At 37.1% G+C, this 24,889-nt stretch overlaps 1 protein-coding gene across 1 annotated transcript in view; it reads right to left on the reverse strand.

The window, feature by feature from the left end:
* Positions 1-23,775, reverse strand: part of HGD (homogentisate 1,2-dioxygenase) — a 106,782-nt gene extending 83,007 nt beyond the window's left edge. Inside the window, exons 1-3 of the mRNA XM_074214602.1 lie at positions 23,571-23,775; positions 7,953-8,024; positions 7,208-7,296 (exon numbers count right to left, since the gene is read on the reverse strand). Coding sequence (XP_074070703.1) covers positions 7,208-7,296; positions 7,953-8,024; positions 23,571-23,588 — 179 coding nt within the window. The 5' untranslated portion in view covers positions 23,589-23,775. The remainder of the gene's footprint in view (positions 1-7,207; positions 7,297-7,952; positions 8,025-23,570) is intronic.
* Between the last annotated feature and the right edge of the window lie 1,114 nt (positions 23,776-24,889).

A 24,889-nucleotide genomic window follows, 5' to 3' on the forward strand; every position in this document is an offset into this window, starting at 1 on the left:
GTGACAGAAAAACTATAAAAATTAGATGCAAGAACTCAAAATGCACAGTGTTTGGGGAGTAACTTTTTGTTTAGGCAAATCATCTTATATCCCTCAATAAACAGTGTGGTACAATAATTGATTTTTATAATGATAGGGTACATAACTAGAAGGAATCTTAACTGTCACTTCGGTCTTCTGCTTAAATCCTTCTACAATATCCTTGATATTCAATGTTTTTGAACACTTTTAGTGAGAGGAAATGTGTGTCCCTTAGGGAAGCACATTTTTTTTCTCAAACAATTTTAATCATTATAAAGTTATCCCATGTACTAAATTGAAATCTCCCTGGGCAGTTAGGTTTAGGGCCAGAGAGAACTCTAATTTGTCATCTGTGTGAAAGGAGCACACAGTTGTTCTTCATCTCAGTTTTCTGAAATACACCTAGTTGTTTCAACCCTTTCTCATAGAATATGATTTCTGTATAACCTATATCAAGTTGCTTACTGTCTCAGGAAGGATAGAAGGAGATTTGTAATTAATATTGTAACCAATATGGAAAAATGTTTAACATGGTATATATATTTGTCTAACCTATATTAAATTCCACACAGTCAAGGGTAGAAGGGAGGAAAGGGAGGGAGGGAGGGAGGGAGAAAAATGTGAAATTCAAACTCTTACAAAAAAAGAATGCTTGCATGTAGTTGGAATAATAAATAAATTTATAAAAATGTTAAAATTTGCTTTTAGTAATTGGGAAAAATAAAATATTGTATATAAATATATATGTATGTATCTATTATATGTATATACATATACACAACATAATATTCAAGCTCTTTGCCATCCAGTTCACACACTCCAGCTTGCAAATAAACCCAGGTGGCTTGTCAGTATCCCAGAATACTGACAGGAGAGGGGATAACACTGCAGAGATGCTCTAATGAGTGTGGACTAGAGAGAAAGTAGGCCTAACATCAAGAAAAGGCTGAATTATTTATATGACTCTCTATTTAAGAAAGCAGAGAAATATAAAATACATTTTCAAGAAAGAGATAAAATTTGAAGTTGTGATGTTTAAGGTTATGATTTTGATCGCTTATTACCTCCAATTTATCTCCTATATCATTTATACATATTTGATTATACATTATCTTCCTCATTAAATTGTGAGCCCTTTAAGAGCAGGAAGTGGGGTTTGTCTGTTTTTTCCTTTCCTTCCCTTAATTGCATTGCTTGGCACAGTGTCTAGTACACAGAAAGTGCTCAATAAATGCTTCTTGACTTAGTTTGAGGTTTATCTTCAGCTACCAAGAAAATCCATTTATCTAGAGTGATTCATTCCATAAAAGTAGTTGAAGTTCTTTATCTAAATAGCTTTTGTCTTTTAATAGGTTAATAAAAATATATCTTCTCTGTTGGCTAGAAGTTATTGGTCTCATTATTTTGTGAGATCCATATTTCTTATGGTGGCTACTTTCCAACATCCTTTTTTGGATCATCTTTATAATGATTATAAATATTAATCCATTTGTTTATCACATTTTGAAGCTAATTGTTATGGAACATCCTTGCCAATACTATTATGTCTGTTGGCATAACCCACAACAAATGAGAAATCTCATTTGCTACCATTTTCATTAATAATAGGATTGATAAAAATTACTCTGTTCTTGCTTCAATTCATATTTATTTCATATTATGGTAGCATGGACATTGACCAAATGTTACAGAATTGAAAAGAGCTCTGGAAATGGAATGTGAAGAACTTAATTTGAATTTTAACTCTAACTCAACCTATCTGAATCTCAGTTTCTTCATCTGTAAACTAGGAATAATTTACTTGCACTACAAACCACAAAGGACCATTATGAAGAATCAAGACAGTACTTGGTAAACTGAAGTGTAATATAAAGGTAAGGTGAGATTAGTAGCAGCAGTAGTAGCAACAGTTTACAAACGCAAGGGGGTTGGTTGGAAGAATGGGGAGGAGGAGGAGAAGGACAAAAAGGAAAAGACAAAGAGGAGGATGAAAAAGAAGAGGAGAAGGAAGAATAGAATTAGAAGAAGCAGAAGTAGCTGGAAGAGGGAGAAGAGAAAAAAGTAGATGGGTACTAAACTGAGGCAGGAAGCAGTTAAATTACTTGCTCAGCACCACACAATTAATGAGTCTGAGGATAGATTTGACAAGTCTTCCTGATTTCAAGTCCAGTAATCTATCTACTGTACCTCCTAGGATAAAAATGTGAGTTGATGGTACTGTTATCTGCTATCTCACAAATACACCAGCATAGATCCACCATAATGGAGAGCAATATGCACTTCTACTCAGGAAGTCCTGATCTGAAAAAGTGCTTCTCATATTAGCTAGCTCTGTGACCATGGTGAAGCCCCTTTATCCTCTCTTAAGTTCCTTTATCTATCAAAGAGGGATGCTAGTCAACACTGACTTCCTGTGGCATTATGAGGCTCCAATGAGATAATTTCTTAAAAGTGATTCATAAACTTATAGTGGCCTCTCCATCTTAAAAATAAAGGGATTGATCTAGATGAACTTTAAAGTCTCTCCTACTCAGAGATTCTCTGATTATGAGGTAGCTTTGGCAGGATGGATTTGAAGTCAAGAAGATCTGAATTCAGATTGTACATTGAATTTACCATCTATGTGATCTTGGACATATCACTTAAATCCAGTCTCAGTTTCCTCATTTGTAAAATGAGTTATAATAGCACCTCTCTTAGGGGGTTGAGTGGATCAAATGAGATAGTGTATTTAAAATGTTTTGCAAACCTTAAAAATGTTTAAAAAGAAACAAAAAGAGAGAGAGAGAGAGACAGAGAGAGAGAGAGAAAGAAAGAAAGAAAGAAAGAAAGAAAGAAAGGAAGGAAGGAAGAAAGAAAGAAAGGAAAGGAAGGAAGGAAGGAAGGAAGGAAAGGAAGGAAGGAAGGAAGGAAGAAAGAAAGAAAGAAAGAAAGAAAGAAAGAAAGAAAGAAAGAAAGAAAGAAAGAAAGAAAGAAAAAGAAAGAAAGAAAGAAAGAAAGAAAGAAAAAGAAAAGTGAGCTGTGATTATTATGATTCTGTACTTCTGGTTTATTCAGAAAGCCTAGGATACTGAATGTGACCTACTTATTCAATAAATTCTTCTGCTAGCACGTTGACATTCTAAAAAGCTGCTTATTTGGGAAGAGTGAAAAGATTAATGCACTTTTGAGAAATAGGAGGTGTGAAACAGCCAAATGACCTGTAGCAAGGCTTTCTTTTCCATACTCATTTCTTATTTCATGTCAGCTACTGGATTTGTAAGAGATGGAAGTATGCCAGGTTTACAAGAGAACCATGAGTCAGATTGTAGCTTTAATTTTGTAAATGTTGTTGCTAAAAGAGTCAGACTGTATGTCAGAGAATGGGAAGGGTAGAGCCCTGAGATGAGTGGCAGTCTCTTTTCTACTACTGTGCCAACTTTGCTGAGTAAGGGATGACCTTGCCCTTAATGATGTTAAATTTGTCTCATAGACACAGCTTTTTGCTTTGTGTAGGATGGAAATAATGTCCCCAGGTAGGAGGTATCTACATTTAAAGTTCATTTGGACAGACAAGGAAAATGGGTTAGGATAAAATTTCATCATCAGAGGATCATAGAATTTGAACTGGAAGGAGCATTGGGGATCACTGAGTTCAGCCTCTCCATTTCAAACATGAGGAAACTGAGACAGAGATTAAGTGATTCACCCTGAATCAAAAGCAAGAGATAGGATTTGAACCCAGGTCCACTTGATTCCAAGACCAATACCATGCCTTTTGCTGTACCTTAATTCAATTGAATTCATATTACATTTATCAAGTGCCTACTATATGTAAAGCATTCTGAGACTTCAACTTCAATAAACTATGATTTTTGTTAATGCAAATATTCCCTCCACTGCTGCAGATACAAAACTCTCTGGTCTAAGAATGTTTAATCCAGGAGATAGTTTTTCAAGAGTTCCTGTGACCAGAAGAATCATGACCATTTGATCAACTTGATAATAAGCCTCTGCAAATGTAACTTGGGTGGTCCTCAACTTGGTTGATTCATATCCTTTCCAAATAAGCAAGATTTACTGCAATCTCAACTATATTGTCACATCAACTGAACAGCCCAAGATATAGAAACAATATTGCATGAGGGACAAAGAAATGGTCTCAGAATCAGGAAGTAAACCTGCATATCAGTTCTGAGGCAAATTATTTAACCTTTTGGGTTCTTAGGCAAGTCTTTAAGATTAAATGTTAACTTGCTCTGATAGAAGGGATCCCCTGACTGGGAGTTCCCTATCTAAATGAAATTAATTATGTGTTCAGTGGATAAGTTGGGGGGTGGGGAGAAACAGAAAGGAAGGAAAGAGAAAAAAAGGAAGGAGAGGGAGAAGGAAAAGTAGAAAAAGGGAGAGAGAGAGAGAGAGAGAGAGAGAGAGAGAGAGAGAGAGAGAGAGAGAGAGAGAAACTCTGGAATAAGTATAGGATTTGAATGGATATGGTCCTTCAAACCTTTTTGACTGTCTTGTTTTCTCTTAACTCTTTGTTAACCACTGACGTTGGATCTTGTCACCTCCAAATCTCTAACATATTATCTCAGTCCCTAACCGGCTCTGAGTCTGGACTGTGTGTCCCGTGCTGGCTTACTAGATAACTTTAGAAAACTGAAACATTTGATAAGTAGAGATGACAACCAGTGATGGTGGAAGCCATCTGCTGATCCTTATAGCACCTGCTCTCAGATGGGCAGGCAATATCCAACCACACAGTGTTCATTAGTGCTCAACAGCCTTGTCTCTTCTGCTTAGCACCAAAAGCAGTGGTAGCCACATGGACATCCACCACTCTCTTAGCAGCCAGTCATTTAGCATTTGCTAGACACTCAAAACAATGGTCATTCACATTTTCCTGTGAATTCCATCATATGGAAATGACCAGAGGAGGTGACATCAAAAGGAACAAATAACAAAAAAAGTAGAGAATGTCAACTTCCCTTCCTACTCTTCACAACCACCAAAGTGATAAAAATATCAAGAATTTCTATAGAACTTTAAAGTTTGCAAATCAAATTACAAATAGTATCTCATTTGATCCTCGCAACAACCATGAAGGGTAAATACTATCATTACCCTACCCCCCATTTTATAGATGAGGAAATTGTGACAGGATAAAAATACAAAAGAGGTTAAGTCATTTGTTTAGGATCAGTTGGTAAATTTCTGAAGCTAGATTTGAAATCAAGTCTTTCTTATTCCAGGTCCAACTTTCCATCTACTGTGCCACCAACTGCCTCTGAAGTATGTACTGATTTCAAATGTCAGAGGATACTTTGCATATTTACCAGGTTCTTAAAACCTGTTCCAATGATGGAAAAAGCTACTTGGGATGGCTCCTGGCTCCAAGGAAGTTAGGAGGAAGACTTTCTTTGACTTAAATTTTGTAGTTGTGGGGGCAGTTAGGTGGCACAGTAGATGGAGCACCAGCCCTGGAGTCAGGAGGACTTGAATTCAAATCTGCACTCAGATAACTTAATAATTACCTAGCTATGTGACCCTGGGCAAGTCACTTAACCCCATTACATTCAATAAATAAAAAATAAAAAATGTATAATTGTGCATGTATATTTCCATATAAGAACACTATATGACTCTAGGGGTTGCTCTTGGAACCTCAAAGATTAAGTTACAGGGAAATCAATTTGGAATCAATATAAAGAAAATATTTTCTAAGTGTTAGAATATTCTTGAACATTGAATATTTCTTTGCATATTATGAGATCTCCATCATTGGAGATTTTCACAAAGAAACTGGATTAACTTTCAGGATTGGTAGATTCTTGCATCAGGTGGGAAATTGAACTAGATAGCAATAGATCACATTTATCCAGTTTTTTAAAGGGTTTTGAAAATCTCCAGCCCTGTGGCATAGTATAGATATCATTATCCCCGTTTTAAAGATGATGAAACTAAGGCTCAGAAATTAGAAGTGACTTTTCCAAGGTCACACAATGAATGTCAGAATGGGGATGGGGGGAGACTTGAATTCAGATCTTCTGCCTTTAGATCCAGTGGTTTTTACACTATGCACTGACTTTTACAATCCCTAATTCCAAGACTGAAAGTATTATCACTCTGAGGCTGCCTTTTGTTTCCTGGCTGTTTGATTTTGTCAAGGCTGGGGAAACGGAGACTTGGGGGGTTTGGAAATTTCATTATTAAGAAGACTTCATACAGAATTCTGGGAAGGGGTGGCTAGGCGGTGCAGTGGATAGAGCACCAGCCCTGGAGGCAGGAGTACCTGGGTTCAAATCTGACCTCAGACACTTAATTACCTAGCTGTGTGGCCTTGGGCAAGCCACTTAACCCCATTTGCCTTGCAAAAAACTAAAAAAATAAAAATAAAAGAATTCTGGGAAGGTGGAATTTTGGGATCAAAATCAGATTTTTTAAAGGAATGGTACTTGGGTCCTGAGAGTTAAATTCTGTTTTATATGGCCATATTGGGTGTTCCCTGGCAATGAGCAAGGTGTGAGAGAAAATGTTAAGGAGAAAGAGTGGTCCTTTGCTTCTTTGGATTTTATAGCTGTTTTAGTTACTTTGAGAAGATGATTCAGACCCAGGTGATTCTCTAACATAGGAAGAAGATGATTGCATACTTAGGATTCCAGGAAAATTTCCCAGAAATGGGATGTCATTGTATGTCTTCACTAAGATATCAACCTCTGAAAAGTCACTAGGGGATTAGTTTGTATGTGGGGGTGGGGTGGTGGGGAGTGAATATAGGTATGGGTGTGTGTGAGGGGCAGGAGTAGTGTTTCACATTGATCCTCTCCCCTCAACTCCAGGCTTTTACTTTAACTTTACTTGGTACATACATTACCAGTCTTTAGGTTTTAAATAAACCCATAATAATGAGATCTTTCTGAAATAGCCTAGGGATGCATCTTTGAGATGTCACTTTGTCAAGACTCTAGGGCTCAGCCTTAGGGGCTGTCTAAAAGTTCTAGACCTAAGAATTCTTGGAATCAGGACTTTCTTTACTCTTCATTCCCTCTCTCCTTCTAGGATTGTAGCCTAGAATTTATGATTGGAAATTTATGTAATTAAAAAAATCTAATTGACTCAGTAGAGTCCTAGAACAAGAGGAGGTTGATTCTATCCCAGAATTTTTTCCTAGTCTACAAAGTGAAAACAGCAGTCAGAGTGTCAGTACCTTCTTTTATTGGTGCTTCGGGGGCAAGTGAATGCTGATCCTGAGAGCTGCTCAGCATACAGATTATATGGACAGATCTGAGGATTATTCTGAAATTTAAAAAGGAAATAAATAATAAATAAAACTATTCTGAAAGAAAAAGGATTCTAGTCATTAAGCACTCATATTAAAATATAGCAAAATTCAATGCAGGGAGATCCAGGTATAAATGTCTATGATAGCATAGGATTGTAGAGGATTGCCTTCATGAACCCCTAGACTTTTAAAGGCCATGGAGGAGAGAGTAGATTTGGATTAGATCTATTCTTAATTTAAGAGTCAACCCCTTCTGTTTCCCCAGTTCACACACACACACACACACACACAAACACATGAGAGAAATTCTATAATTAGCTCATGACACACACATTGAACTCAGTGTTTGGGATTATATAGTAACTGAGTCCTGACAACTCCCACTTGCCCATGGTGCAACCAATGACCTACATGATGAAATATTTCCAGTCAATGCTTTAACAAGCATTATTAATCTACTGGATGACAGGCACTATTCCAGACCCAGGGAATGCAAAGACAAATGAAAAAGCCTCCATCTTCAAAGAATTTAAATTCTGTCTAGAAAATTCTACATGAGTCTCACTATTTTAGTGATTAGCTGAAGTCCATATGAGGATTTAGCCATATGATAATTAAACCTCCCTTCTCCAGCAGAGATAATAAATCAGCTATACTAAACACTCCATACCTGTCCCTCTGGCAGGGCTCCTGGGCAGCGTGGATCCTCTGAGGCAAATTCATTTCCAAATCCTGAAATATACTGCATTCAAGAAACATACAACACATATATGATTTAAAGAAGCTGGATTTCAAAAGCTTTTTGTCATTTCCACAGTAGTTCCTTGGGGATTCCACCCCTCACCTGCTTTAGCACCCACTCCTCTTTACTGTCTTACCTATTATCTGTTTTTCCCACCTTTCTAACATCCTCTGAGCTCTAGTCTTTCACATCTAATAACTGATAGCGTTAGAAAGCACTATATAGGTTATATAGTCTACCCCCTACCTGAAGCAAAAATTTCTTCCATCACACATCTGGCAAGCGACCTTTGGTCAAACTTCATTTTAAATGCTTTCTTAAGGGGAATTCATTACCTCATATAATTTTATTTTCGGATGGGTCTATTTATTAAGATCTTATAATGGTCTGAAACTTGCTTCTCTGTCACCTCTGCTCCCTGGTTCTGTTCTCTGGAACCACACACAGAAATAACACTGTACTTGTTCTCTTAATAGCTTTTATCTCTGTGCTGTAGGACAGGACTTCTTCGGGGGGGGGTATATAAGAGTCATATAGATCTGTACAACTTAGTGGCTTAGTATCACATTGCTGTTTTTGTTGACAGTGAACCTTGGTTCTAGTAACTGGGCTATTGTCTCCTTCTTTGTACACTAGTTCTCACAAATGGATCCCTGTCTTGTTTCCTTTATGTTCAAATCTCTGCCCTGATATGCTACCCAATGTCTTAGTTCCTTCAAAACTGTGGTGTTGCCTTGCTGTTACTAGTCCTCCCAATGACTGGAATCCAGTATCTCACTCCAGTCTTAGTAGATGAGTTTCCAAACCTTGCTACCAAACTCTCTTGCTCCTAATTTTTCACCTTTCTGGGTCATTGTCCACTGAACCCTGTTTAATGTTAAATTGCTCTGATGCTGTGATAATAATTTCTCATCCTAATGGTGCTCAAATCAATAGGTTCATATTATTCAGAGTGTACTCTTCTTGAGGAAGGAAGTCGATTTCCGAAAATCAACTGTCTTCATGCTTATGACCCCAGAATGGACCCAGAACCTCTCAGTATATAGTAGCTTAAAGGGGATTGTAGCATATATCAAAGGATGCTTAGCAATCCACCAATGTAGATCATTCATGCTACTGGCCTTTATCTTTGTGAGTATATCTTAGCACAGCCTCTATATAGGAGCATCTCTATCTGTGCATATGTATTTCTTTGAATCTTTGCATATTCTGAGTCTACAAATCTTTTCCTGTTTAGTATGAAAGAAATAACACTGTTCTTGTTCTCTTAATATCTTTTAAAACATTTATTGAATTTTTTCAATTAAAAAGATTTTCTTTTCATTCCAACTCTCCCTATTGAAAATAAAAAAACAGCACACAATTAATATGCATAGTTAAGCAAAACAAATTCCTACATTGCTTATGTCTAAAACCATATGCTTCATTCTGTATCATGAGCCCATTTCCTCTCTATCAGGAAGAGGGTAGTATCCATCATTAGTCTTCTGGAATTATGCTTGATAATTGCATTAATCATAGTTCTTGAATCTTTCAAAGTTGTTCATCTTTTTTAATATCTTTAAAAAAAAGTCTCTTAGATTTTTGTCATTCTCCTGTTACTTAGATATCTATGTTCCCCGAAGTTCAATGTAAGACCCTCCCCCTCTTTATAGAGCTGATACTGTCCTTGACACACATCTTTTAACATAGTTTAAAATCTTCAATGGATCCTACTGCTTGCTGATTAAACTCCAAATAGTATTTTAGACCCTCTTTGAGGTCAGTCATAATAGCCCCACTCTAACAAGAAGTCATTTCCCTCGGGGTGGCTAGGTGGCGTAGTGGATGAAGCACCGGCCCTGGAATCAGGAGTACCTGGGTTCAAATCCGGCCTCAGACACTTAATAATTACCTAGCTGTGTGGCCTTGGGCGAGCCACTTAACCCTGTTTGCCTTGCAAAAACCTAAAAACAAAATAAGAAGTCATTTCCCCTGCCCAGAGCTAATAGATTTCCCTCTCCACTGCCATCCTCCTATTATTTCTGAGCCTGAATTGCTAACTCTGTGGTGCTGGTCCAGGACTTATCCCAGGATTCCACTTGATTTCCACAAAATTAACAGGAGAGATATGAGGTGAAGAAACAGAACTTGGATTAGACTTGATCCATTAAAGTTTGGACAGAACTGCTTGCTTTTTCATGCAAGGATTTCTCTTCTAAACACCATTATAGATCTCTTCTCCCATTCATGGACAAAGCTCCAGAAAAACTTCACTCTCTTCCTCTACTTCTTCAGCATTCTTTCCTCTCCTGGATATGTAAGTGGAGAGATAGGGAGACAAAATATGTTATGGAGGCTTGTATAGCATGGCTTGACAAATATGATGATGATGATGATGATGATGATGATGATGATGATGATGATCCTTTGTTCTCAAAGACATCAGGGAGGTGATGCCAGGACAAAAAGGGAATTGAATTTGAGTGATTGGGTTCTATGCTAAGTCACCAGCCTCACTTTATCCTCTGGAGACATCAGGATCCAGTGGCTAGATATGAATCAGGATGACTGGAGATGGCCCTGTATACAGGGCAGTTAAAGGACTTGCCCAAGCTAGAAATTGTCAAGCATTTGATACCAGATTTGAATTCAGATTCTCATGACTCCAAGACTGGTGCTCTATCCATTGAATCACTCAGCTGTCCCAGATATAAGGAATGAAAGAATAAAGTCAAGGATGTTCCCAAGAGTGTGAGTGACTTGAAGAAGTTAGGTACCTGTGGTAGGAATTGGGGCATATTGGGTGAGGGATGAATTTCAGAGGAAATCTGACAAGTTTCATTTTGGATATAGATTTTGAAATTTTTATAGATCATCTTGATAGAGATAGCTAGCAGGCAGTTGGTAGCACTGTACTTCAGTGTTAAGAGAAAGACTATAGTGGATAAATACATTTTGTAATCATCTGCACTGATATGATAATTGAATCCATGAAAATTGATGATATATACAAGGGGAAGGGTGTAAAGAGAAAAGAAGTTCAGGACAAAAAACACAATTAGAGGGCAGAAGAGAGATAATGATCCAGAAGAGGACACTTAAAAGAAGTGACCATACAAGAGGAAGGATGAAGACTGAGAAAAGACTTTTGGTGCTAGCAGATCATTGATAGCCTCAAAGCAGATCAATTCAGTCAAGTGATGAAGGCAGAAGGCAAATTGAAAGAGATTAGGAAATAAGTGAGAAGTAAGGACATGTAAGCAACAAAGTTAAATGACTCTAAAATTTTGAAGGAAAGTTAAACATGAGATAATCACCTGAATACTTGGGCTGCCTTGGCATGTTTGTAGGCAACTAGGTCAGAAGTAAGAGATAAAGATTGCAAACTTGGGAGACTAGAAAGGTAATATTGCCTCAATACATACACACATACACAAACACACACACACACACACACACACACACATATAGGAAAGAAGGGTGGAACTGGGGGGAAGATAATGTAATGATATTGGCAATGGAGAGCACAATCTAGGTCATCCTTTGAGATTTAGTATAACCCAAAAATGAAAAGTGGGACAGTCTTACTTATCAGTCACTACCCAGAACTCAGAGTTCACCCTCCTAATGATATCTGCTATAACTAGAAGGCAGGCCATGGGAATTCTAGAAGTTGTAGTATTTTCCTAATAATACTTAGGTGGTTATTTCTGTAGGTACTCAGATAGTGACTAAGTTATAATTGCCATGAGGAACCAAAATGCATTTCAGAATAGAAGAAACTAGAAGCTTGCTCAAAGGAGGGAGGATTCAGGGTAAGGGAGTGTTGGGGAGATAAGGATCGATGTGCTTGATCTAAAGACACTATGGTTGTGGTAGGAAAGGTCAGAGGCAATCAATATTCCTTAAGTCCAATTAACTATCACATACACCTGTTGGGCTCAAGAACTAGCCTCCTTGGTGTAAAGCCACAGATACCCAAAGGTATCTTTAAAGTCTATTGTTCTGTTTCATAGAGTTGCAACATTTATGATTGTATCTATGATGGCATAGAGGAAAATGTGTTGAACTCAAAGGGCTTAGTTTCAAACTTCAGTTCTACTATTTTCTACCCATGTGGCCTTGGGAGATTCACTTAACCTTTCTAGTTCTCAGTATTCTCATTTTCAAATTGAGAAATTTAGACTAGATGGTAAATTCTGGGTCTTAATACAAGATTCTGTGTTCTTTTCTAGCAAACCACCGTGGCTAGTGGATAGTCAGTCAGTCAATAAGCATTCATTAAATATTTTCAGTGGGTCAGATACTGTTCAAAGCTCTGGGTGCTAAAGGAAGCAAAGTATGGTTCTGCCCTTAAGGAGTTTACCTAAGGGGAAGACAGAAAGCAAACAAATATATTTAATAAACTATATTTTGGATAAACAGAAATAATTAAAAGAGAGAAGGTAGTCTAATTAAGAAGATTTGGAAAAGGCTTTCTGTAGAAGATGGGATTTCAGTAAAGAATCCAGGGAAGTCAGGAGGCAGAGATAAGGAGAGTTCCAGACATAGGAGGCAGCCGGAGAAAATGCCTGAGCCAGAGCAGAGAGATGGACTGCTTTGTTTGTGGAACAGGAAGGGGATCAATGTCACTGCACTCACTAACTGGTGAGAAGTAAGATATAAAAAAGGGGGAGGGCTGTATGAAGTACTTTGGCTTTTTCTTTTTTCGTATTTAATCCTAGAGGTTCAGGAGCTTGAGTGTATAGGAGTGAGGTAAAGAGGGTAGTCTTGACATGGTCAGAACTGAAAATCACTTTAGTGGCTGAGTGGAGAAGGATTGAAACTTGAGGCAGGCAGGATAGGGAGTTGACCTAGAAGTTAAAAAGACGTGGGTTCGTGTTCTATCTCTGACATAAATCAGTTGGGTGATTCATTCCACTGAACCCTAGAAGATAGGAGCCCTATAACTTTCCTTACCTTCAAAGGAGGCCACTTAAGAGTAAATTGCCCAGGCCTCTTTTCTCTCACATTTCCAGTTACATTTTAAACCTTCTATAAGATTTTTCAGTGTCCCAGGCAACTCTAGACATTGCAAAACAATTACCTATCTATATTGGTAGAAGAGTACTCAACAGCAATAAATTCAAACATCCCTTTTTCTCCCCATGCCAAATAAGTTTTTTCTGTGGTGGGTAAGTGGGTAGCTGTAAGTATATCTGTTTTCTCCCTCTTCTTGTGAAGCAACTTGGGATAGGAGATAGGACACTGCACCTGAAGTCAGGAATTCCTGGGTTCTAACTCTACCACAGATTTAACTAACTAACCTCTCTGTACCATATATTCTCCTCCTTGTCCTGTAAGGCTACTTCCAGCTCTTAGTTTATTTTCATATGATTCCCTAAATTTCCTTTAGTGATCACTAAGCATGAATATTCAAAATACTTATCCATACACCAGTAAATGCACTCTCCCTCCAGCTCCTTTTCAAATGGAAATGAAACTTAAATTGATCAGTTTGCAGAATCATTCCAATTAAGAAAAAAAAACCAGGCCTTTGAAAGTGAATCCAGCAGGAAAAAAGGATAGAATATTCTTTTTTTTTGCTTTTTTGTTTTTTGCAGAGAGGAAACCCATTAGCAATTGCTCCAGCAGACAGAAGATTATGTTTTGATTCAAGGTTCTGGGATTCTGAATAATGTTCAAGCAAATAACCCTCTGTTTGAAAGGACTGTCACATGTAAAATGTTCTGACCTGTAAACTGATAAAAGTGAAGCAATTTGTCTACTTTCAGATATGATTGCTCTATACATCTGCAAGTGTATTGGCAAAAATGCTGAGCTCCATTTGGTCCAAGCTGGTTTAGGTCAGCAACATGGTGTCTTCAGTGACTCATCTTTGGGCAAAGAAAAAGAACCATGGCATAAAATTTGGTTCTTTTCTTTACACAATTTCCTCTTCTCAAAGCTAATTGATGACATGAAGGGGACAACTCTCAGTCTTGCCTTAACCATTAGTTGGATTGCATTTCAATTGAAGATAGGAGGTTGAAGTAATGCTTGAAGATAGGAGGTTGGAAGTAATGACCAAGTCAAACTAAATGAGGTAAAATGGAGGGATTGCAGACCATCTTATGACTGAAAAATGTGAGCATAGGTATCAAGGACAGAGCTTGTACTTGGTCAAAGGGCCCAAGTACCATAGTGCATCTACAGAAAGAAATGAAAGGGGTCTATGGTTTTTGGAAAAGTGAAGAATATAGCTCATTTTCTGAACCCACAGGCCACAACAGTAGGAAGCAATAGGTTTTTTTGACTATTGACCTCAGAGAAAACATGGTCCATTGGTCTGGAGGTGAAGTGTACCTGTGGATCCTTCTAGTTCAATCTCCTCATTCATTTTAAACATTAGGAAACTGAGTCCCAGGAATTAAGTGACTTGTCCAAGTCACAGAAATAACAGAGGTGAGATTTGAACCCAGGTATTTTGACTCCTGATTCAATGCTTTTTTCAATCATACCACATTGCTGGGATGAAGAAGAGACTGGAACTGGAGTGTTTGATTTGAAAGGGAGTTTTTTGGTTGATTGTTCCCTAAAGAAACAGAACAGTAAGACAGAACCCTGGCTTTAACACTGGAAGACTTGATTTTGAATTTTTGTATTGCCTCTTATTATCTGTATGACCTTGGACAAGTCTATTTCTCTTGACTTTGGTTTCCTCATTTGTAAAATGAGCTCTAAGGACCTTTCCAGCTCTAAATCTGTGATTTGGTAATCCTATGATCTTATGTAGAATCCTGGCTGTGCCATTTACTAGTTCCTAAAACCTTTGTTAAGCTGCTCAGTTTCCTCATTTGTAAAATGGGATTTGACTAGATGTCTTTTAAGGTCCCATTCAGTTCAAGGTCTAGGATTTTTTGCACAGTTGGTATGTTGGATATCAGCCATGTGGTACTGAAGGAGATTCTGATCCTGGGTTGGCCTCTCTGTCTTAGCTGCAGAGCATTGGCAGCAGACAGGGGTGAGAAGTTGCTGAGTCACTTTGCTAAATAAGTTAGTTATCTAAAGCCATTGGAATGAAAAATAAAAATCAAATCTAAGTGTTTTTAGGTTTGCCAAAATGCTACGTGCTGTGGAAAAGCCACAGCTGCAGAGGGAAGGTATTTGGTATCCTGGCTTTGAAGTCAAGGCCAGATCTTGAACTCTGGATTTATTGATTGGAAGGGGAAGGATTTGGGATTATAGGAACAGAGATCTATAACCGGAAAGGACCTCTGAAAACATCTAATTCAACTCTCTCATTTTAAAGATGAGGAAAATGAGAACTGGAAAGTTAAATGACTTGCCCAAAGTCATATAAGTAGTAAACATCAGAAGTCAGGATTTGAAAACAGGTCATCTGACTTCAGAATCAGTGTTCTTTCTTCTATGTCATATTCTCCTTCATTCATCCACCATAAAATTTTTTTTAAATCACTTCATTTGAAGCATTCTCTGAATCATGAAAAAACCTAATCAATGGAGTTGGGTTGACTTCCAAAGAGAATTCTTAGTAATTTAATCCAACATTTTTTAAGATGAATTACTTCCAAAAAAACTTCACAAGCACAAGCACAGTATTCTCTGGATGATATGGAGAACAAGTACCTGGACATATTGTGTTGTGTTTTAATTCAGAATGCCTAGTTCCTTGGCAGCTCCCAAGCCTACTTTCTAATTCTCACCTGGGCCCCAGGATATTTGTTTATGAAGCAGAATAGTTTGATGAGGCAGTTGCTTTTGGCTCTGATCCCCCATATATCACCCCAGTAGAGGGAACAGATGGTTTATCTTCCTATCTTTTCTCTGGGTGTGAGGTAGAAATGGAGTGGGGGTGGGAGAGGCTGCAGATCTTAACTGTCTTCTCACATTACTCTCTTCTTTCATATTAGTTATGCTCCAGCAAAACCATGTTATTTTCTGACTTTTTAATTTGACCTGTATATTCCTTCATTTGTGTTTTTGCTCAATTGTACCAAGGATGTACTGGTAAATGTTTTAACAACCAATTCCTTCTGGGGGAAAAAATCAATGAAAAAACTTTTAGATTTAATCTAAATTATTAATATTTTCTCCATCATTTTCTTAAGTCTAGAAATCAACAAAACAAATTTGAAGCATTTGCTTAATTCTGAGGTATAAATCTTCATCCTGAAAACTTAATAATCAGCTCTCTTTAGCCTATATAAGCAGCCTTGTTAGCAGCTTCCCTTGTTGATTCCTATCCATTTTCTAGAGGTATTTGGCAGCACAATGGATAGAACCAGATTCAGAATCAGAAAGACCTAGGTTCAAGTCCCGTCTCTGACTCATACTGGCTGTATGATTTGGAACAAATCATTTAACCTCTCTGTGCCCAAGCAACTATGTTTGTCCTTCCATTCTCAAAGATGACCATATAAGAAAGGTGATGCCACCACAAGCACATAAATTGGATTTGAGTGAGGGGATGCTGTGGTATCAACAGCCTCATTTTCTCATCCAAAGTCATCTGAGTCCAGTGGCCAGATATGAATCCAGGCTACTGAAAATGGCCCTGGAGGCCATCAGGTCCATGAGGTGATCAGGGATATATGACTTGCTCAAGGTAATAGAGACAGTAAGTGGCAAGTGTCTGACACCGAATTTGAACTTCCGAACTCTTGACTCCAAGGTCAATGGTCTACCCACTGTACCACCTAACTAACTGCCTTCCCCCAAAGCAACTATAATTTGCAGAAAAAAGGCCAACTTATATTGGTAAGAGGGCATTTTCTTTTCTGGGATTGGCACAGCCTTGAAATCACACATCTAGTTTCTATTCTTCCAAAGCTCAAATAAATTCCATCTTCTCTATGAAAACTTCTCTGATCTCCTCAATGTCTTGTGTTCCTTCCAAATCAATTAATCAATCAACAAAGAACATAAGTGAATGACTCCCTTCCTCCAGAAGTAGACATTCTTTGGAAGGAGAAACCATATATTTATACTAAGTAAATATATGTGAAATAGATACAAAATAGTTAGCAGGAAGGAACAATATTAGCATCAGGTGAGAATCAGGAAAAGCCCTATCTAAAAGGTGTCAAGGTGGCACCTGAGCTCAGTTTTGGAGGATTCTGAGGCAATGAGGGGGTGAATACATTCCAGGCAGAGGGGACAGCCTGCGCACAAGTCTGGTGTCTGGAGGTGAAGGGTCACTGCTGCTTAGTATTTCATTGCTGGTTTAAATTTAGAATAATTACCTTACTTCTTTGAGGCGGGGGAAGAGGGCAGGGCAGAGCCTTTAGCTGACTTTAAATCCCACAATGTTGGAGCTGTAAAGTAGTTTAGAGATTTTGTGATCAAATTACCTTAAGGTTAAGGAAACTGAGAGTGAGGGGAAATGCCTGGAGGTTCATAGAAGGAAGTACCTCATTTTCACAAAGAGAATTTGGCTCCCTTCTGGACTCCTAGTTTAGTGCTCTATTCAATTAAGTTGAATTGAACTTTACTAGCACCTACTATGTACAGAATATTGGGCCATTGCTGGAGATACAAAGATTAATAAAAGGAAATAGTCCCTGTCTTCAAGGACCTTACATTTTACTGAGGGCATAGCATATGTATGCAGATAAGTAAACATAAAGATATATTGTCATCTACAGTAAAGATATCTCTAACAACTAAGGGCAACAGAAAAGACTTCAGTGGAGCTTTGAAGGGAAATAGATTTTCAAAGAGGCAGAAGTGAGGAGGGAATGAAATCCAGGAAAGAGAATAATAGCCTGTTTCTACAATAGAAGGAGACAGCCAGGTGGATAAGTGGATAAAACACTGGGCTTGGAGTCATGAAGATCCATGATCAAACCCAGAAACTTCCTCAGGCAAACTATGTAACCTTGGGCAAATCACTCATCTGTTTGCTACTGGCAAACTGTTCCAACATCTTTATCAATAAAACCCCCACAGTCAGAGGTCCATGGAGATCACCAAGAGTTGCTATGATTGAAACAGCTCAATAGCAACAACCACATAATAGATAATAAATCATCTCCAGATCAAATGAGTTAATATTGGCAAAGAGTGACTGGCATAAAGTGGGGACTAAATAAATGCTTTGTTCCCCTCCTTTAGATGTTAGGTCATAAGGACTTGAACATATATTAAAACATTTTAAATCATTTGCTGTTTTTGAGAATTTGAACTCCATTTATTAACTTTTGATCCAAGCATATATAATTTCCATGGCTGAGCTCCCCCACCACTGAGAAAGCTCCCAGTATGATGGAGGGAGAAAGATCTGAATTCTAAACATCCTATAGATATTCACTAACTGTGTGACCCTTGGCAAGTCATTTAACCTCTGCCTACCTCAGTCACTCTTCCTGCTCTGATATTTTCACTGACTGTCCTCCTTGCCTAGAATTATCCCCCTCCTCATTTCTGCCTCCCAACTTTCCTAGATTTCTTTGATTCTCATCTAAAATTTCAAGAAGCTTTTCTCAGTTCTCTTAAATTTTTGTACCCTCTTTCAGAGATTATTTCTAATTTATCCCGCACATATCTTATTTGTACTGTTGTTTGCTATCTTCCCTATTAGATTTTGAGCTTTTTGAGGGCAGGAACTGGACTTTTTTCTTTTGAAGTTCCAGTGTTTAGCATACTACCTAATACTTAGTAAGTGTATAATAATTCCTTATTTACTTGACTTGACTCAGTTTCCTCATCTGTAAAATGGGGATAATAATGTTTATATCCCAGGATTATTGTAAGAATAAAATTAAGGGTGGCTAGGTGGTGCAGTGGATAGAGCATCAGCCCTGGAGTCAGGAGTACCTGGGTTCATATCTGACCTCAGACACTTAATAATTACCTAGCTGTGTGGCCTTGGGCAAGCCACTTAACCCCATTGCCTTGCAAAAAACCTCACAAAACCAAAAATAAAAAAATAAAGAATAAAATGATATATATATATATATATACACAATATATATGTGTATTTATACATATACACAAACATATGTAAGTATCTATCCATATTTATATATACATTTATATTTGCCTCTTTTAAGATCAATAAATCCAGTTGTCTTCAATAAATCTCTTATTTCTCTCTCCAAATTCCTTGCTTCAGTTCCCTGATTTTGCTGGTTGTTTTCTCTTTCCTATTCTCAGTTTCTTTTATTTACCACCCCCTCATGTTTGTATATGTGTGTATATTTTATATATATATATATATATATATGTATATTTTATATATATATATACAAAATTATGTATGTGTATAGATATGTGTGTGAATATATAGATACAGATATATAAATATTTTGCTATTGTTAGTTGTTGTTGTTATGAGCTATCTCAAAAACAGTCATATCCTGAAGACCAGCTTCCTGTAGCAGAATCTCTCCCAGTTTAGCTAGACTGACCTTCTATTAACAGATGTACCAGTCGTACAGTATCTCTTTCTCCTGTGGTTATGTTGCATCTGATGCAAATGGGACCTTAAGGATTCATTTCATTTGTGTCTTTGTTTCAGCATCTTGACCAAAATAGATAAAAGCTGAGAAACATAAAAAATTAAATGCTGTATCACCATCATCCTAATCAATAAACATCATGGCATTCCTTCCTTTGGATCCCTGGGATGACCTCCAGCGTTAACCTTTCAGGAGAGAGATTAGACAGCAGGCAGGGATGAATGCTTTTGAAGTCTAGTAGAGAAACCAGAAGATAATTTACATTGGTGGGCTGCTGGAGCAGTGCATAATAAATTGCTCTATAAACTACAACCTGCTAAGAGTTGAGAATCATTTATTTATAAATGGTAAGAATGTTTCTGGCTCTCACTGAACATCCCTCAAAGGAGTTTTACCAGGAAACTAAGTTTCCTAGAATTAATACTTAATTGAACCTAAAAAACAACAACTCACCCTTAGACCAGATTTTCTGGAGCTATTTCTAAAAAAGAGGGGAGGAAGAAAGTAGAAGGGGGGGGTTAAGGAGATGCTTACTTGGGTAGATGTGAACAAGGCACTGCTTCTCTGATCTCAGTTTCTCCTATAAAAATGTGGGGATTGGTCTGGTGCATTATTTCTAAGCTTCCTTCTCTTTCCTAATTTTCTTTGGTTCCAGGGATAAGCAATCTTAATAAATATTCAAATGAATAAATCTTTCTTTGCAAGTATAACCTAGGAATTAAGAAAACAGACACTAAAGTGACCTTGGGGGTATTTTTTTTATCTTATACTTTGATTATACACTTACCACTTATGATTTAAGAAGATAGGGAAGAAATGATGTTTTTTCTATTGAGAGCCAACAACCCCCCAAAAGTAAAGTTATTTAAGGGATATATCCACATTTCAAACCTTTAATTTAGGTTTGGAGTAGAGGATGTTTCTTTTAAATGGAAGAAGGGAATAAAAAATAAAATTGAGACAAAGAAAAAACATCAATAGAATAAGAGAAGCAAGGGAATACAAGGAGAGAGAAATAGTTTTGAATAAAACAGTGATTTTAAAAAAATTGTTATTTTTATTTAAGGCCATGGGGTTAAGTGAGTTGCCCAAGGTCACACAACTGGGCAATTATTAAGTGTCTGAGGTCACATTTAAATTCAGGTCCTCCTGACTCTAGGACTCTATCCACTGGTCCACTTAGCTGCCCCTATAACTTAGTGACTTTAAATGGGATATAGGAGAATCAAAGCAGGACCTACTGATAGACAAAGTTAGTTTTTATAAAATTTGACAGACTTTTAATAAAATAACTACAAAGGCTAAGAATAGACTGCATGCTTGAGATTCCCCATCCCTGAAGAAGGAAATAAAGGACAAATTTTTTTTTGAAAGTAAAACAAAAGCATGCTTCAAACTATATTCAGACAGCATCAGTTCTTTCTCTTGGGATGGACAGCTATTTTTAGACACAAATTCTTCAGAGTTGTCCTGGATCATTGTATTGTTGGGAATAGCTAAGTCATTCATAGCTGATCCTCTTACAATTGCTGTTACTTTGTTCACAGAACATTTCACTTTGCATCAACTCATCAAAGTCTTTCCAGGTTTTTCTGAGAACATCCTTATTATCATTTCTTATAGCAGGATAGTATTCCATCACAATCATACACCACAATGTGTTCAGTCAAGATGGGCATCCTTTCAATTTCTAATTCTTTGCCACTAGAAAAGAGCTGTTATTAATATTTGTTTGTTTGTTTGATATCTTTTGAGAAATAGACCTAATAGTGTATAATTTCTAGGTCAATAGGGATGTATGATTTTGTAGGCCTTTGGGCATAGTTCCAAACTGTTCTCCAGAGTGGTTGAACCAGTTTACAACTCTACCAACAGTGCATTAATTCTCATTTTTCCCACATCCCCTCCAACATTTGTTACCTTAATAAAGGACATTTTAAAAACAGAGATAAATGAAAGAAATATATTATAGACAAGTGACTAAAATATATGAAAATTTTCAGAAAATCACAAACTCAACAATCATTAAAATATACATACATATATGTATGTATGTGTGTATATGTTCCAAATTACTAAAAAAAAAGAAATGCAAATTGAAATAACTTTGAGGTTTCAATGTATACCCAGCAAAAGATTTTTAGCAAAGATACTTTCTGATATCAAAATATTCAATATTTCAATGTTGATATTAAAATAGTTAAGGTAGAGAAGTTGAGGGGAAGAAAGGCACACTAATACACTCTTAGTGGAATTGTAAATTGGCTCATTTTTTCCCTTGAAAACAATTTGGAATTAATTGAGAAATCGTTAAAATGTGTCTACCTTATTCCACTGATCCATCTACTGGACACATAACTCAAGAAACTTCCTATTTGCTACAATATTCACAATGGTACTTTTGAATACAAAAAATTAGAAACAGATTTGGGAATGATTGGAAAAAGTGTTCCATTTGAATATGACTATGATATTGTGCCATGTTATTATTTCCCAAGCTCTTTGTGACCCTCAAGACCAGGAGCAGGGAACTTCTATCATAGTGGTCTGGTTTTGCCAAGACAACTGCAGGCGAGATTTGAAATTCAATAAATCTAGGAACTTTTTTTATTGAACATTTGTTTAAATAAAGCCTATGAAAGATGTTATAAAGATCCCAATGGTCTTGGCAGAAAAATGGTTGCCCTCCCCTGTTTAAATAGCATACCAAGACTATCCATTTGAGTAGTAGTTCAGTAGATAGAGTACTGGATCTGGAGATCTGACTTCTATCCAGCCTAATGCACTTAACTAGCCACATGACCTTGGGCAGGTCTCTTAACCCTGTTTGCCTTATCTATACAATGAACTGGAGAGGGAAATAGGAAACCAATTTGCCAATAAAACCCAAAATGGACTTAGGACTGAAAAAATGGCTAAAAAAATGACTATAGCATCTTCATCTCTCAAAATGTTGACCTTAGTCACTCCCATCCCTCATCCTTGCAAATTTAATCCCTTTAAACTAAATAAAGCAGGGGGAAAAAAAGCTCAACTTACTAAATGACCTTGGCTGATAAACTTATGCAATATTTTGTACTTGTAGCTTCTACCTCCCCTAGGGTTAAGGTTGCAGTGCTTGTTAGCCAGGATTTCATTTGGAGTTTCATAATAATCTGGGCTGTATAATCTAATTGGATGATTGGAGAATATCTCCTACCACTCCCCTCTCCTCCCCAGTCAGCTATAGAAGGGAGAGAAGGTGTATGAAGCTTGGAGAAGCTTGATGTGAGCAATGTCAGTCTGTCAGCAAAGTAGTGGTCTAATATTTCTTAATTGGCTCAGGTAGATAATACCAGAGGCATCAAAAAGCAGACAAACCTGTTGCCCAGAAGAGAAGCCCTTCAGTACTCTCTCAGAATCCTTCGTGGGAGATGGGGCTCATGGGGGGACCCCACCCCCACCCCGGCAGGGAATGCAGCTGATAATTCAAGATTTCTAAATCCAAAGACCCTTATGAAATAATGGGAGGCACAGTGTTCTGGGAGATAGGAAATATGTGTCCTTATCCCATCTCTTTCACTGTGTGACTTCTGACAAATCACATCTTCTCTTGCTGGCCTTAGTTTCCTCATCTGTAAAATGAGACATTTGGTCCTAAATGATATCTGAAAATCTCTCCATTTATAACATTCCAAGGTTCTGTGACTTAATTTTAGTGCAGGGTCAAAAATAATTTCAAAAAAGAACACAGACTTAGTTTCCTATTGCAAGAATGCTTTACTATATTGTCCTTTAGTCATTTCAGTCAAGTCTGAATATTCATGACCCCCATTTAGGTTTTCATGGAAGAGATACCAGAGTGGTTTGCCATTTCCTTCTCCAGTTCATTTCATAGATGAGGAAATTAAGGCAAACAGGGATAAATGACTTGACTAGGGTGACACAACTAGTAAATTTCTGAGGTCAGAAGAAAAGTCTTCTTGACTCCAGGCCTAGAACTCGTATCTACTATGCCACCCAGAAATCCCTTTGCTATATAGCCTGATAATTTCTGTGGAATGCTATAGAAAGCTAAAATTAATATAGAAAAGTTACAGAAATCTTCCAGATCATTTCTTACCTTCAAATCTGCCAACATTCTCCTCTTGTGGGCTTTAGGGGACTTCAAAAAATCCAAACACAAAGAAAGTATTTGTTTAAAATGCTGGGCTTTTTTTTTTTTAAAGGAAATAGTTCTTAATCCAATCTGTCTTTCTTCCTACCTTTTGGCTATTCCTTAGTGAACTGCAAAAAAGAATTTCTACACTGCTTGGCCTGCAGGTGATAAAGTCCAACAAACCTCGCTTGAGGTTGTTGACATTGCTTTATATGGTTTGTTTGTAGTGTGTATTTAAAATCAGGTCCAAAACTATTTCCGAGTGGTTGCAGGAAGGATGAGTTTTCTTTTCGTTTTGATTTTTTGACTAGGGAGGAAAAGGAGATTGGCTAAATATCAGTTCAAGAAGGGAAGACAAAAAAAAGGGAAATACAATTTAAATGGAGAAGATTGGGGGGAGGATTTGAATGAAGTAATTTCTTTTTCTGGGTTTGTCTTAAATTTTTTTTAAGAATCAAAAACATTTTCTTGTCCCCTCCCCACATTTACCCTACTTCATATTAAGTAAAGTTAAAGTAAAGCAAATTTCCATTTGTGCATGTTTTTAAAAAATGTCTCATTCTATACTCTGAGTCCATTACCTTTCTGTTATGAGATGAATGGACCGGCTACTGCATTACTCAGAATATTTCAAAGTTGTTTGTCTTTACAATGTTTTGTTATTGTATAAATTATTCTCCAGTTCTACTAACTTCATTTTGCTTACAAAATATTTGCATCAAATATTTCCAGGTTTGTCTGAAACAATCCCTTTCATCATTTCTTGTGGCAGAATAGTATACTATTACATTCAAATGCCATCATCATTTGTTCAGCAATTCTTCATAGATGGGCACTTCCTTATGGTTCAGTTCTTTGCCATCACAAAAAGAGCTGAAATAAACATTTTTCTATGATTCCTTTTCCTTTGATCTCTTTGGGAGTAAAGATCTAGTAATGATGGAAGGTTATGCAGTTTATTGCCTTTTAAGTCATAGTTCCAGATGTCTTTCCAGAGCATTTAGACCAAATCACAGTTTTACCAACAATGCATTAAAGTGTCTGCTTTTTTTCCCATACTACTCCAACTTTTGTCATTTTTCCTTTCTGTCAATTTAGTTAACCTGATGTAAGTGAAGTGGAACCTCAGTTGTGGTTTTCTAACTCTTAATGATTTGAAGCATTTTTTCATATGACTATTGATGGCTTGAATTTCTTCCCTAGAAAACTGCCCAGTTTTTAAAAATTTGAATAAGTTAATTATGTATCTTGAAAATAAAGGCGCAGCTAGGTGCCACAGCAGA

This window comes from Macrotis lagotis, chromosome 1 (genome assembly GCF_037893015.1).
Source record: "Macrotis lagotis isolate mMagLag1 chromosome 1, bilby.v1.9.chrom.fasta, whole genome shotgun sequence".
Classification (NCBI taxonomy): Eukaryota; Metazoa; Chordata; class Mammalia; order Peramelemorphia; family Peramelidae; genus Macrotis; species Macrotis lagotis.